Source organism: Myotis yumanensis, unplaced genomic scaffold (genome assembly GCF_028538775.1).
Source record: "Myotis yumanensis isolate MYYU_CA2020_CCGP unplaced genomic scaffold, mMyoYum1.0.hap1 SCAF_9, whole genome shotgun sequence".
Taxonomy (NCBI): Eukaryota; Metazoa; Chordata; class Mammalia; order Chiroptera; family Vespertilionidae; genus Myotis; species Myotis yumanensis.
The window spans coordinates 51300086-51316252 of NW_027223760.1; the positions used below are offsets into that span (position 1 = coordinate 51300086).

The window sequence follows — 16167 nt, forward strand, 5'->3', positions numbered from 1 at the left end:
TTCTGATTAAAGAATGACGCATTTAAATGTGAGAGAATTCAAAGGAATGAGAACATTTTCGGCTTTGTAGCTTAGGAAAATAGAAGGATTAGAGTTTCATGTCTGAAGAATGAGGGAAGAAAAAAAGGGAGGGGGGAATTTTGGACATGATCTATGAGGATCTTCTCAATTTTTCTAATTTTCCCAGACAAGCTTGAAACCATGAAATTAGCTTCTTTATCATCCATCCTATCAATTCTGCCTTTGTAATATTTCATGCCACCCCCAGTCTTTTGCTTTTCATTCTTAGTTTTGTGAGCAAAAGGATCAGTTTGATATGGTAGGCAGTGGGATTCTCAAGTGGAAATAACTAGCAAAATTTAGAGATGTGAGCCTGGACACTTAGAGGTAAACACAGATAATTCAAAACCATCTTTCTGGAGGAGTTGGGTTCACAAGTGTCATGATGTGTAGATGTAGAGTGTAAAGAAATTGGGTCAAAGGACTGAGGACTTTGTTTTTGGAAATGCACACAAGGGAAAGGGAGAAAACTAATGTATTCACCTGGAAGCAATAAGAGAAGGGAGTTAACATTTACCGACTAAGTACCATGTGTTATGTGTTTTATGTCCTGTGTTTCATTAAATTCTCACAATAACATTGTAAGACTACACAGATGGAGAAGCAGAAACTCAGAAGTTAAGTGACTTACTATCATAAAGCTAGAAAGTGTTGGAACCAGGTTTTTAAGACACGTTAATTTGTCAACCAATCTGAGCTCCAATTTTATCTGCTAGTAGGATAAATGGAATAATGTACATGCGTGTGCGTATCACCTAGTAGAATAACTGACACTGTACTTAAAAATAGTGGGTATTGCCCTAGCTGGTTTGGCTCAGTGGATAGAGAGTCGGCCTTCGGACTGAGGGGTCCCGAGTTCAACATGCCCAGGTTGCAGGCTCAGGCTTGATCCGCAGTGAGGGGTGTGCAGAAGGTAGCCAATCGGTGATTCTCTCTCATCATTGATGTTTGTATCTCTCTCTTTCCTTTCCCTTCCTCTCTGAAATCAATAAAATATATATATATATATATATATATATATATATATATATAGATATATAGATATATAGATATATATATATCTATATATATATGTATATATTTAAAAATAGTGGGTATTCTTTTTAGATTAAAAAAAACATACCATTTATTGAATATGCTTTATGCTGACACTATCCAGAAACATTTTCACAAAATGAATAACATAATTTGTTCATATTTCTTCTCTGAGAAAGAAGAGGAACCAGAGAAAGAGCAAAAGCTAAGAGAACAGAAATAGTCTAGCCTTAGAATCCAAAGGGAATGCTGTTCTAAAAAAGGAAAATTTTTAACAGTATCAGGTGCTAAAGAGAGGTCCTGGAGAATAAGGGCTGGATTTAGGGATTAAGGGCATATTGTTTTGGAGTGTATAATATTGATAAGGGTAGAAGAGGAAGCTCAGATATATGGGAGTTAGGAAGAGAGTAATGTGGAGATAGCGTGAAAGGGTGCTGGGTAGGTTTAAACCTCTCTGTTTCTTTGTGTGATGGGGTCAATGTAACCAAACTCATGATAATGTTATATGACTAAATATGATGTTTAAAAGTGAATATGGCAATACACATGTGAGGTTATTAGTGGCAGATATAGACAGGCCCAGTTGTAACATTTTCAGGGTATGGAGCAAATATAAATGAAGACCCATAGCCGAAACCGGTTTGGCTCAGTGGATAGAGCGTCGGCCTGCGGACTGAAAGGTCCCAGGTTCGATTCCGGTCAAGGGCATGTACCTGGGTTGCGGGCACATCCCCAGTGGGAGGTGTGCAGGAGGCAGCTGGTCGATGTTTCTCTCTCATCGATGTTTCTAACCCTCTACCTCTCTCCCTTCCTCTCTGTGAAAAATCAATAAAATATATTTTTTAAAAAAAAATGAAGACCCATATACCAAAAATGTTTAACTTAAACTAACAAACTATTACATAAAATATATTTATCCTTCTAAGTTGACAAATAAAATTCCCTATGGATCTTGACATTCAGGTTTGAGCTAAGATTTCCTAGGTTCCTCAGAGTTACATGCCAGAATGTATCTACATGGGCCAAGCCCACTTCAACTTCCGAGCTTGAAACCCAAATCCCTGTTTATCCTGCACACCATTCTGTACCCTGAGGGTTGGTTTTACATATGTGCCCTCACATTCATTTTTATCTACACTCTTCTCAGGAAGTGAGGCCAGGGAATAGATCCTTGCAGACCTTGGGCAAGGAATTCCTAGGTCTGGGTTACCCAGAGCATAGTCTGTGGCAGAGGTATGGGTTCATGGTGAGCAGATCTCCTTGGTCCCAAGGTCTCTTCACCCTGTGGGTAGGGGCGTAGCTTAGAGAGAGCCAGTGCTGTTCCCCCTAAAGCTTTCGGTCCAGGTTAGGGGCTTTTCTTGCCTGGTTCTGCATGTAGGTCATTTGAGAAATTGAAAGGAAGGCAAAATATAGGCCTCATTTTACAGGTGAGATACTGAACCTTAGCGAAGTTAAGTAATTTGTACATGTTTATATATCTAATAAATAGGAAGAGATTTGAACCCAGATTTGGTTGATTTACAAATCTTTTTTTTCTTCAGTTCCCCACTGCCTCTTGAAGTAACCACTGAAGTATACAGCATTTAGCCTCATGCTTGCCTAACAAGCATACAAAATAGTTTTGGCCCCAAGTGTATATTAATTTAATTGAAGAGATAAGGGATAAACATGAGATGGTTTTTATTGTTATATTCATCCCTCCTGGATTCACTCTTGAATTCTTGGGACTGGAAGTAGAAGTTTTTGTTTATTTAGCAGGAATTAGTGGAGGACAGGTGGTACAGTCAACTTGCCTCAGATATTATTAAACATCTGGGCTCGCTGATATTTTCTTCCTGTCATATTTCAATATTTCAACTACCTTAATTATTGAGGGTTAGAAATAAAATTCTTTATGTTTAATATATTTACACTTTGGGCCTTTAAAAAAGAAGTAGCATAGTGTCTTTAAAAAGACTGTGGACTGGGGGAAGGTCAGTGGGGGGAAAAAAGGGAGACATATGTACTATCTGTAATACTTTAAACAATAAAATAAAATAAAAAAGACTGTGGACTTTGGAGACAGATCCTGTGTTCAAACCAAGGCCCAATGTAAGGGAACTTTCTGGGATGATGGAAATGTATATCTTGATAGTCGTTGGTTACGTGGGTGAAAGCATTTATTAAAATTTAGATTTAAGTGTATACGTGTGCATCTTATTATATATTAACTAAAAATATAGAACATAAATATTGAACTCTCAATAAGATGTTTAGGGATGAAGTATATTGCTGTCTGCAATTAACTTAGAAATGAATAAAAAGTAAGTTCAGTTGATGGATAGATAAGTGATAAAGGAAATATAGCAAGGATTTGACTATAGAATATAAAATGTTGGCTTTATGAGTACTCACTGAGCAGTTTTTTCAGCTGTTGTGTGTGTTTGACTTTTTACAAATAAAATGGTGGGGGGGGGGAAGTCATGGTCCACTGAGTCATTCACACAATGGAATATTGTTCATTTATAAAAAGAATAAAATCCTGTTATTTGTGATAACACGGGTGGACCTTGAAGGCCTGATGCTAACTGAAATAATTCAGACAAAGAAAGACAGATACCATGTAATCTCACTTATACATTTAATCTAAAAACAAAACAAAACAAAAAAACCACCAAGCTCATACACACAGAGAACAGATTGGTAGTTGCCAGAGATAGGGGGTAAGGGGTGGGTGAAATGGGTGAAAGATGTCAAGAGATGCAAACTTTCAGTGATAACATATGTAAGTCTCAGGTCATCTCAAGAAAAAATTTTGTTGCTATGTATGGTAACGGATGTTAACTAGAATTATTGTGGTGATCAGTTCATAATATATCAAATCATTATATTGTGCACCTATAATTGATATAATGTATTTCAGTCATACCTCAAAAAAAAAAAAAAAAGCTAGTGCACTCACTCTGACAAACACACATGCTTATTTTAGTAACCATTTTGCTTGATTTTCAAAATGAGTGGGTTTTTTTTTATAGGCCAAATATCATTTCACATTGAAATGAAGACCTTGTTTTGATTCATAACCTATAACATGGTGAATTTCTTTGATTATTTAACAATTGGTTATGATTACACTTATGGAAAAAATGCTTTTGGTTTATGGAGTTCTTTTTTAATATGATATTTAAAAATCAGTAAAGTGTTAACATTTATTATATTTGTTTCAATATTCAGAAATAAGGTCTGCAGTTTTTTCTTTTTTCTAATGTAATCCTTAGATTGGTGATATACTTGCTTCATAAAATGATTTTGCAATATTTCCTTCCTCTGTGCACTGCATGGTGTAAATATTATCTCAGTTATCTGTTACTTGGGTCTGAAAGAATTTTACTTATGAAGTTGACTAGACTTGTAAATTTGGGTAGTGTAGCTCTCTAGTAAATCTCAATTTTTTCCATGGCTCTTGGTCTCTTTTAGTTTCTATTTATTTAGTTCAATTTTTAAATTTATTTTGCTAGAATATAATCTATATCATCCAGATTTTCAAATATATTTGTATAGAGTTTCATAAAGTACTCTTGTGTAATTTTTTAAATTTCTTGCATATCTGTAGTTTTTTCTCATTTTTAATATTGCACATTTGTGTTTTGAGTGGTTTAATTTATTAGGTTATATAGTTTTTCATTTTTTAAGGTGTTGAACTGATTTTTCCTGTTGTTTTTGTTTTCTAGTTCATTGTCCTCTGACTTTGTTCTATCATTGCCTTTCTTCTGCCTTCCTGGAATCTATATTGTTCTTTCTCTAGATTCTGGAGATGAATGCTCAATTTTGGTATTTGTGATATTTCTTGTTTACTAGTATATGTGCTTGATGCCAAGACTTATCCACTGAACTCATCTTTAGCCAGTGTATGTTTCTGTTATCTATATATTTTAAATATTATGCAATTTTCATTTTTAATCTTGTTTAACATATATATGAGAGCTTTTTGTTTTTGTTTTTAAATTTCTAAGTGGTTAAAGTTTCTTTCCTAGTAATTTAACTTCTACTTTTATGGTATTATAATTAGAGCTTAGAATTATAGATCTTTGGAAACTTCATTGAAATTTTTTGTGTAGCCTAATACATGATTCATTATTTTCTTAGTGCTCAGTATTTGAAAATGTGGTATAGTCTTTTCTTTTAGATACAGAATTCATTGCATATTAATTCAGTCTTATTAACTATATTATTCAGTTTCTAAATAGCACCCTTTTTATTTTCTATTTTATTTTAATTTTAAAAATATATTTTTATTGATTTCAGAGAGGAAGGGAGAGGGGAAGAGAGAGATAGAAACATCAATGATGGGAGAGAATCATTGATCAGCAGCCTCTGGCAAAACCCCCACTGGGGATGGAGCCCGCAACCCAGGGATGTGCCCTTGACCAGAATCAAACCTGGGACCCTTCAGTCCGCAGGCTGATGCTCGATCCACTGAGCCAAACCAGCTAGGGATATAGTGCCCTTTTTAAATGTTTATTCTGTCTTGAGCTGGCTGTTGTTGAGTTAAAATTTCTGTTGTCTGTTTTCAGTGGTCATTGCCTTACATATCTTGATAATATTATAGATGTTTAAAAATGTATGTGCATTATATCTCTCTATGATTGGCATTGTTTATTGTTATAGAATACTCCTTGTCTTGATTGTTTTTCCCTGAATATAACCTTTTCATGATATAAAAAATTTAGTTGCTTATATTCCTAATGTCCAGACAGCCATTTTTAACATTTTGATCTATATACTTTTATATTTTAATTATTTACTTTTAAAGAAATTAAAAAACATCTTAAAAACAATTCAGATGATACTGTAGGTAGTTTTGTATAACCTTCTTAACTTAATAAGCCATAGTATTTTCCCATCCATTAAATATTCCTAAACATATTAAGTCCCCTTTTTCCTGATTATTTTTGCTCATTCAACTGAAAAAAAAAAATATGGATTTACTTTAAAATTATTTAGAATTCCCACCACTATTTACATTTCAAAATCTCTCTTTCTAAAGTCTTTTTCTTTTTGTATGTATTTGTTTACTAAAGTGGGATTGTAGCCCTGGCCCATTTGGCTCAGTGGATACAGCCTTGGCCTGCAACTAAAGGGTATCGGGTTTGATTCCAGTCAAGGGCACATGCCCAAGTTGCGGGCTCGATCCCCAGGAGGGGGCGTGCAGGAGGCAGCCAATCAATGATTCTCTCTCATCATTTATGTTTCTCTCTCTCTCTCTCTCTCTCTCTCTCTCTCCCTCCCTCTCCTTCTCCCTCTCCCTCTCCCTCTCTCTCTCTCTCCCTCTCTCTTCCTCTCTGAAATCAAAAAATATATATATATTTTTAAAAAGTGGGATTGTACTCCACGTGCTGTGTGTTTTTTTGTACTGTTATAAGAATGTGCCACAATTTTAATTTCCCTATTGATAGATATTTAATTTGTTTCCAGTGCTTCTTTTGGTGTACATCTCAGGTTAATTCTTGAAAATAGAAATACTGTGAATATGTTTAAGGTTGTTGTCACATTTATGATTGCTTTTTCTCAAATTAACATTTCTTATAGAGTGAGGCAAATTTTTTCATTTTATCATGTCTAACACAAATGCAGTATTTGATTTCTGCGTTATTTCCTGTTTTCAAAAAATTGCAGTCCAGAAATTTACCACCAACACCCTCCCTTCCCCTTGAGATCTGGAAATAGAAATACAGCTACTGTATACGTTCCCTGCTTAATAATCTAGAAAATCACATATAGTTACTTCACAGACCTTCATTCAATTCTGTGGAACACATTGAGGGCTAAATAGACATGGCTTTTATACTTTTTACTTATAAATACTCAGACATGTTAGTCCTTCCTAGGGACTGCTGTTTAATGTTCCTCACTAAAGAAAAATCTCTCCCTCTGGAAGGTGGGGGAGGGTGGGTGGATGGGAGGTAATCAACCAAAGACCTTGTATGCATAGATGCATAACCCATGGACACAGACAATAGGGTGCTGAAGGCCTGGAGTGGGGGGCAGGGGTGGTCTGAAGGAGGTCAATGGGGGGAAAAAGATTTATTAAGAAAAAAAAGAAGTTGTCAACATACTATTTAAGGACTCATGTATGACTAAAATTCATGGACAGGCAAAATGAGGAAATCTTTTAATAAACATTATGTTCTTAATTGAAAAATGTGAAATATACTGCATGTTAATAAAAAATTTAAAAAAAGAAAAATCTCTCCCTCTCAGTATAACTTTCTGCGTGTCTCCAAACAATATTTATGTTAACTTATGTTAATTTCTAAAGATGTAATTAGATACAAATTAATGTTATACTTGTTACTGATATTAGCCTACAAGAAAAATGAGTGGTTATATATATGGTCAGTATGTCACTTTGAGTGCAGGATCTGTTTCTTATTCATTTTTATTTCCTTAGTCTAACAGTGCTTTTCAGACCTTAGCTTGCCTCAGAATCATCTGGAGAGCTTGTTAAAATGCATAATGCTGGACTTGATCTAAGAATTCCCGATTTAATAATTCTGGGATTGAACCTGAGAATTTGCATTTCTACCATGCTCCCAGATGAGGCCAATTATGCTCAGCCAGGGACCACTGGATGAAACTAGTCTAAAATAATGAGCACATAACTTGGTATAGAAGTGGAGCATGCTAAAAAATTTTTAAGTGCTGCTAGCACTGAATTCCTCATGCTGTTTTCAGCTGAACTGTTCTTTCTGCACTCTGTTTTCAAGTGAAGAGGCTATTTATATTTATATTTGGTTATAAGACTATATTTACATACATTTACTAGAAAAACAAAAGATAGTAATATTAGAATCATAATGTTTTTGTGCTCCTTTTTAAAGCATCATCAGGATAAACTTCAAAATTAGCTTTTAAATGAAAAGTTTTTAACATTTTTATTAGTCAAACATGTATTTATAAATAATGAACAGTTTGTCATTATTTATTTTAAAACTTCTTTATAAATGAAAATTAATCTATAATCATAATTAATTACTAGTTGAAATATCATTGATTCTCAAGTAATTCCACTTCATTTCTTGCCAGGTTTATCAGTACTTTGCTACTAAGGGTCATATATTTAAGTACAGTAAAATAATTAAGTCAATAATTATATTTCCACAATAGATTTTAAACTGCAGTAAATTTCGAGAGTAAGGATGAACTATACAAAAAATAGATTTAAAAGTTTTATATAAGATTTGTTTAAAGAGTTAAATAAGATTCAGAGAATTTTGTGAAGTAATTATTAATTCATTTGTTTTTGTAAGTTTTTTTTGGAAGTGGCTTTAGGCTCTTACATATTGACAGTCAATATTGAAAAACAGTATTTTCTTGCTATTAGTTAGTTTGACCTGTTTTAAAATTGATAACCCAGGGAAGCAAAGCTGCCTTTGCTAGTTTATGAATAAAGATAAAATAACAAAAATACCCAGGATTCATATCTGATATTTGAATACCAGATTCAGGTCTGGTATTCAAAATATACAAAGCATTCATTTTTATGGCCAAGTAGTATTCCATTGTGGAAATGTACCACAGCTTTTGTATGCACTCATTTACTGATGGGCACTTGGGTTACTTTCAAATCTTGGGTATTGTAAGTAATGCTGCAATGAATGAATTAGTGTTTCAGGTTTCTGTGCATGTATTCCCAAATTGCAAAAGCGTGGATGGACCTGGAGAGTATTACACTAAGTGAAATAAGCCAGTCAGAGAAAGACAAGTACCATACGATTTCACTCATAAGTGGAATTTAATTAACCAAATAAACTAACAAAGTGGAGACAGACTCATGGGATAGAGAACAGCTGTTAGAGGTGAAGGTGTTGGGGGCTGGGTGAGAAGGGTGAAGAGACTGAGCAAAGAAAAAAAAGATTCTCATGGACACAGACAGTAGTAAGGGGCGTGGGGAGAGGTAGAAGAGGGTAAAGAGGAGATCAACGGTGTTGGAAAGAGATTTGACTTGGGTGGTAAATGCACAATATAATACACAGATGATTTATTGTAGACCAGAAACCTATATAATTTTATTAACCAATGTCACCTTTATAAATTCAATAAAAAATAAATTTAAAACATACCAAGAATTCTTAAAACTCAACATAAGAAAATAACCTTTTTTTAAAAAAATGGGCCAAAACCTTAATAGATATGTCATCAAGGAAGATGGCAAATAAGCATCTGAAAAGATGCTCTACATCATACGTTGTCAGGGAAATGCATATTAAAATAGTAATGAGATACCACTTCATACCTGAGTTAGTTTGACCTGTTTTGAAATTCAAACACCTACACCACCAAATGCTGACCAGGATGCAGAGCAACAGCAACTCTCATTCATTGCTGGTGGAAATGCAAAATGGTGTGCAGCCACTTTGGAAGATAGTTTGGCTGTTTCTTACAAAACTAAACATGCTTTTACCACACAGTCCATCATTCATGCTCCTTGGTATTCACCCAAAGGATTTGGAAAACCTGCACATGGATGTTTATAGTAGCTTTATTCTTAATTGTTAAATCTTGGAGGCAATCAAGATGTCCTTCAATAGGTGATTGGATGAATAAATTATGGTACATCCAGACAACACTGATGGCTTTTTCATAAGAAGTTATATATTATGTAAAGTCATGGGTGTAGCCGCAACATAAGTGATGGTTTTTTAAATGTGTAATAAAAATAGTTTTTAGAGCCATATATATTTACTGTGATAATCTTTACTATTTGTCTTTAAATAGTGGTTTTTACTTTCCCTAATTTACATTACACCAAGAGTCCTCTCATGTATTAAGAATGATACTTTAATATTGTTAGTTTTTTTTTTTAGATATAGCTACTAAATGGTCTTACCATTTGGTACTTAATGTTTTGTACTACATTTGGATGTTTCATTAATGTTGATTTGAAAAACAATGTTTTGAGTAACTTAGAAGCATCATTAATTGATCATGTCTAACTCAGAATATGATAGAATGTTTTAAACATTACACAGGGTCATGAAAATCTTAGCGTTTAAGGGATTTTAGCAGTATAGCTTCTTAATTGGTTTTTCATGAAAATTTTGAAATATGTTTGAGTTGCTGTGAGAATAAGGAGTAAAGACAAAATTTCTTACTTTGTTTTGTTCAAGACACCTAGCTGTTGGGTGGAAGAGGGAGCAGAAGAGAGGTCACATCAGCGTTCTGCGTCATGGGGGAGTGCTGATCAACTGAAAGAGGTAAGGTATTTCTGTTTGTAGTCTATAACCTATTTTTATCCTAGCAAATTATCTTATCATTTCCTGAATATAATGGTACTTTCCTTCAGAGTTTAGGAGTTGCCCTCCATGTTTTGGTGAACAAATCCGAGTTTACCTTATTTGTGCTCTTCATGTTCTTTATAAATGGTTGCTCTGCAAACACTCAGCTTTTGCCTTTTCCAGAATGAATTCTTATTTTATTTATAATTGCTATATCTTCTTCCTTTTGGTTATCTTTTGTTCCCACTTCAGCTTTCTTGTTTTTGAGTTATAGCAATGAGAACTGTAGATCATAGTTTTGTACAGTGGTAGGAAAGTGTTTTTTGCTTCTAATAACTTTTTCATGATAACCAGCATATTGTTGTCCTTTGAGACCCAGTAGTACAGTGGAATTCAGATCTTTTATAGTTTTTATTCTCTTATTCATTATGAATAACCCAAGTTGTGATAATCTTTATATTTTGGGTTATTTTCCTGATAGTGTTATCTTTTATCTATCTAAATTCTTTTATTTTCATAGAAACTGAATTGAAAGGTCATCTAGTCTAGCGGTCACCAACCTTTCGGACCTCATGGACCACCAGTGGTCCACGGACCACTGGTTGGTGACCGCTGCTCTAGTCTATCTTCTATGTAAACACTCCTTTAAAAAAAATGGTCATCTAGTGTATTTTGATCATTCTTGGTGAGAGAAGCTCCTCACTTTGCTAGAGAACCAAACTAGTTCAGTTGTTTCAGCTTAAGTTGTTAAATAGTTAATGTTGTATATTGAACTCAGAATTATACCCCTTAGTTTTTACTCCACTTTTGGTATCATTGTGTAAGTCAACTTTAAATATTTGAAAGACTAGCAATATGTTATTTTTCTCCAGGATAAACATTGACATTTCTCTCAAGTAATTTTTATATATGCCATAGTTTCCATACCTTTTAGTATCATTTTAATATACTAAGGGCTATCAGTATCTTGCATATACTATGGTATCTCTATAATATTAGTATTATAGTTTCTCTATAATATTAATGTAGAGAAATCCTCAACTTCTGTCTACCCTACACACAAATGCATGTACACAAAATCAGTTTTTCCCAGCAGCAAGGAAAAAAGAAACGAAGGGAGGGAGGTGGGGAGGAGGAAGGAAAGAAGGGAGGGAGGGAGGGAGGGAGGGAGGGAGGGAGGAAGGAAGGAAGGAAGGAAGGAAGGAAGGAAGGAAGGAAGGAAACTGGTTTAATATATCTAAAGTCGCTACATATCTATGCATAAAATACAAATACCAAAAAAGTGAACTTTCAGTTTTATCTCAGAAGCAATGCAATCTCAAAGTAATAGCCAAGAATTGGTATAATTGAACTTTGGATTGCAACAACCTAGGATATGCATGATTGAAAAAGGAGTGGCTAGCATTAATTACTGAGTGGGAGATTTGATTGCTCTCCCCACAAAGCAACCATAACACTGGCTAAAACAAATAATTCAGTGTTCTGGAAATCAAACAAACAAATTGAGAAGTTTTGTTCATGAAAAGTACTGAACTCAAGGCAAGAATAACCCAAGTTTGTGGTGTTCTTATCTGGTGCTACTCCTTTCCCCCTTCTTACTCATCCCCTGCTTTGTTGGTGTGACATTTCAACCAGGATGGAGCAGGCCTTGAAAACCAGAAGCTTTGCTGCCCCTACTGCTGACAGAGTACTTGATACAGAGTATTGAAGATTAAATTAGTGATCTTAGTTACAAATGAACAGGGAGAAACAATGGCTCCGCTAGTCTGAGGTTGTAGTCCTGTTTCTGGCAAGTAGCGAGATTTTATCGAGTTGTAAGAGGCAAGACAGCCACAGGGGCTTGATAAGTTCACCACATATCCCAGCTTGACTGGATATGCACAGCAGAAAGTGAAGTGGGCCCAAACCACCCATGCATCACTAGTCAGAGGAGACTATAAATGCATAGAGAGGAGATTCAAGCAGGCCTAGTGATAATAAAATTTGGGGCCAACTTGTAAAGGGCTCAGACTTTGTACTACTCATTCTATACTCAAATTACATCTGAGAGTAGGAGCCTTACTGGATTGTAACACTCAGTATCATTATTAAGATGGTAGTTCTCCCAAAATCGATCCACGGTGATCACCATTAAAATTTCATACTTTTTGTTTTGGGCAGGAATTAACAAGGTAATACCCCTAAGATTTACATGGAAATGCAAAGGACCTAGAATGGCCAAAATAATTTTGGAAGCAAGGAAAATTTTGGGAGGACGTACATTACACAATTTCAATACTTCTTATAAATGTACATTATAAGAATGCAGTTGGCAAAGAATTAGCATAAAAGAAGACATATAGATAAATGGATCAAAATTGTGAATCCAGGAGTAACCCTTATATTTATAGTCAGTTGATTTCATTCAACAAAGTTAACAACACAATTCACTTGAAAAGGACAGTGTTTCCAACAGTGGTACTGGGATCATTTTATATCCATATATAAAGAAAAAACTTAAGCCCTTAGCTCCCAGGATAGAGAAAAATGAACTCAAAATGGATCATAGTTCTAAATATAATTTCTAAAATTATAAAACTTCTAGAAGACCTTGGATTAGGTGGGGCATTCTTAGGTGCAACACCAAGAACAAGGCCATAAGAGAAAAAAATATGAATTGAACTTTATTAAAATGAACATTTACACATGACTAAGAGCATGCACAGACAAGCCCCAGACTGGAAAAAATATTAGCAAATCATATATTTGATATAGGCCTTATCCACAGATATATAAGGAACTCATACAAATTAATAATAAGACAATCCAATGGGTAATACACTTGAATGGAAGTATTTTCATCAAATATTTATGGGTGCCAAAAAGTATTCTGCATCATTAGTCATTAGATAAATGTAAAATTAAATCATTAAATACAACTACACACCAACTACAATGACTTTAATTTAAAAGACAATGTTGAGTATTGAAAAGGATGCAGAAAATCTGGACCCCTCAAACATTGTTGGGAATATAAAGTGGTACAGCGACTTCAGAAAATAGTTAGCCAGTTTCTTTAAAAGTTAAAACATCAACTTAGCATATAACCCAGCAATTCCATTCCTAGGAATCTGTATAATAAAGATTAAAACACCTGTGTACTTTAAGACATACAGTATTGTTTATAGCAGAGTTATTCAGAACAACTAAAAACTGGAAATTATCGATCAGTTAGTAACTGGATAAATAAAATGTAGTATATTCATGCAATAGCATACTATCTACACTAATAAAATAGAAACATGCAAATTGGTGTCACTCCGCTATGCCCACCAGCCAATCAGAGTGACTATGCAAATTAACCCACAAAGATGGCGAGTAATTTGCGCACGCAGGCGGGAGCGAAGATTGAAGGCTCCAGGCCGGAGTGAAGACTGAAGACTGAAGACTGAAGAGGCTTGGCTTCTCCGATGCCACTGGACCAAAGGCCTGGGTCTCAGGTGCTGGAGGAAAACCGGTGCCAGCAGCCAGGGGAAGGAAGGCCTATTGCGTGAATCTTCGTGCAACGGGCTTCTAGTTCAGCAATAAAAGGAAACAATGTACTGAATACTAATGCATGCTACAGTGTAATTGAAATTCAAAAAGATTTTACTAAGTTAATGGTCAGCAATTTTTTTCTGTAAAAGGCCAGATAGTAAATATTTCAGGGTTTGTGGGCCATATTATCTTTGTTGCAATTACTCAGCTCTGCTATTGTAATGCGAAAGCAGCCACAGACAGTATGGAGTGGGTGTGGTTATGCTCCAATAAATTTTATTTACAAAAACATGTGGCAGGCTAGATTTGACCTGCAGATTGTAGTTTTTCTAATCCCTGTTAAGTGAAAGAAGCCAGATGAGTAAGACTACCTATGATATGGTTCCATTTATATTGAAATGCCAGAAAAGGCGAATTTATACAGGAAAAAACGAAGCCCATTAGTGGTTGCATGTGGCCAGGAGTGGGGCTGGGGGAGTGGTTATTGGCTACAAATAGACTCAAAGCAAATTTGGGGTTGATGAAATAACTCTAAACTGCATTATGATTATTATAGAACTCTGAAAAGTGATTAAAAATTACTGAATTTTACCCTTCAAATGGATGAAGTTAAGGGAATGTAAATTATATCTCAGTAAAGATGAAAGAAAAAAAGGAAAAAATATAAGACTCTGGTGGCTTTTTCGTGACATGTCATGAAGGTATTAAATTCTATACAATACAAATAACTATGGCTAGGAAAAGTATAGGAATATATGGGTGAAGACTAAAAGTAAAAATAAGAATTGGCATTTCGCCCTGACTGGTTTGGCTCAGTGGATAGAGCGTTGGTCTGCGGACTGAAAGGTCCCAGGTTCGATTCCGGTCAAGGGCATGTACCATGGTTGCGAGCACATTCCCAGTGGGGGGTGTCTAGGAGGCAGCTGATCGATGTTTCTCTCTCATCAATGTTTCTAACTCTCTATTCCTCTCCCTTCCTCTCTGTGGAAAATCAATAAAATATATTTTTTTTAAAAATCGGCATTTGAGAAAATTATGAAAAATAAGAGCTACTATTAAAATAGTAATATTTTTAAAAGTTATATACTATAATGTTTTTAAAAGATGACTTGAGCCCTGGCCTGGTGGCTCAGCTGGTTAGAGCATCATGGCATATGCCAAAAAGGTTTCAGATTTGATTCTTGGTTTGGGCGCATGTGGGAGGCAACAGATCGGATCGATGTTTCTCTCTCATATCAATGTCTCTCTCTCTCCCCCTTCATCTCTCTCTCAAATCAGTCAGATGGATGGAAAGAGAGAGAGAGAGAGAGAGAGAGAGAGAGAGAGAGAGAGAGAGAGAAGAAAGAAAGAAAAAAGAAAGAAGAAAGAAAGAAAGGAAGGAAGGAAGGAAGGAAGGAAGGAAGGAAGGAAGGAAGGAAGGAAGGAAGAAGAAAGAGAAAAGAAAGAAAGAAAGAAAGAAAGAAAGAAAGAAAGAAAGAAAGAAAGAAAGAAAGAAAGAAAGAAAGAGGGAGAGAGAGAGAGAGAGGGAGGGAGGGAGCCTGGGTCATGTTCGCTGGGGATTAGGGAGACTTTTTAAGCCAATTTTAAGAGAGAGTAGATTCCTACACATTTTAAGAGCGCCAAATGTATCTTGCAAATAAATGGTGGGATATTGGAATGGAGCTGTTTGCATAAATAGAGATCTAGGACTGTGTTTGTAGGCAGTAAAACTGTACCTGAAATAACCCCATGTGACATTGTTGGTGTTTTCCTCTGGGCCAGAGAGACAGCTATGTAAAAATGGAAATAGTAACCATATGTTGTATGTGTACATGGCATCTGGACTAGAGCTCTACCCATGTGGGACCAAGGCCCCAGTCATACTAATTTAAAACCTGCTCTGGAGCTATGCAACCCCAGAGGCCAGTCTGAGCAACCATGAAGTAACATGGCAGGAAAGAGCTCACCAAGGACAACACTCCCACCTAAGGTGACCTTGAAGACAAGTATTTTAGGGAATGTAAGGAAATCTATTGCCATAACACACAGCAGATATATTAAATAGAATCCTGTACATCTGAAGAAATAAAGATAAAAACACAATCCCAAAATAATGTTAAAATAAGAATTTATAATTTCAAACGAAATAGTAATTTTCAATGAGAAAAGGAATAAATAAGAACAGGCAGAATGATAAAGGTCCATTTGAAAATCTTTTAAGTAACAAAAGTTGGTGAAATAAAAAACTGTTTACTGGATCCAAAGGACATAGCAGAAGAGAGAATTAGTGAATCAAAAGACTCAACTGAGAATTGAAAGT

At 35.1% G+C, this 16167-nt stretch overlaps 1 protein-coding gene across 2 annotated transcripts in view; it reads left to right on the forward strand.

The window, feature by feature from the left end:
* GLCCI1 (glucocorticoid induced 1) overlaps window positions 1–16167 on the forward strand; it is an 81827-nt gene that overhangs the window by 33064 nt on the left and 32596 nt on the right. For both annotated transcript variants that reach the window (XM_070424322.1, XM_070424323.1), the window contains exon 3: window positions 10245–10331. In XM_070424322.1, the coding sequence (XP_070280423.1) occupies window positions 10245–10331 (87 nt within the window). The remainder of the gene's footprint in view (window positions 1–10244; window positions 10332–16167) is intronic.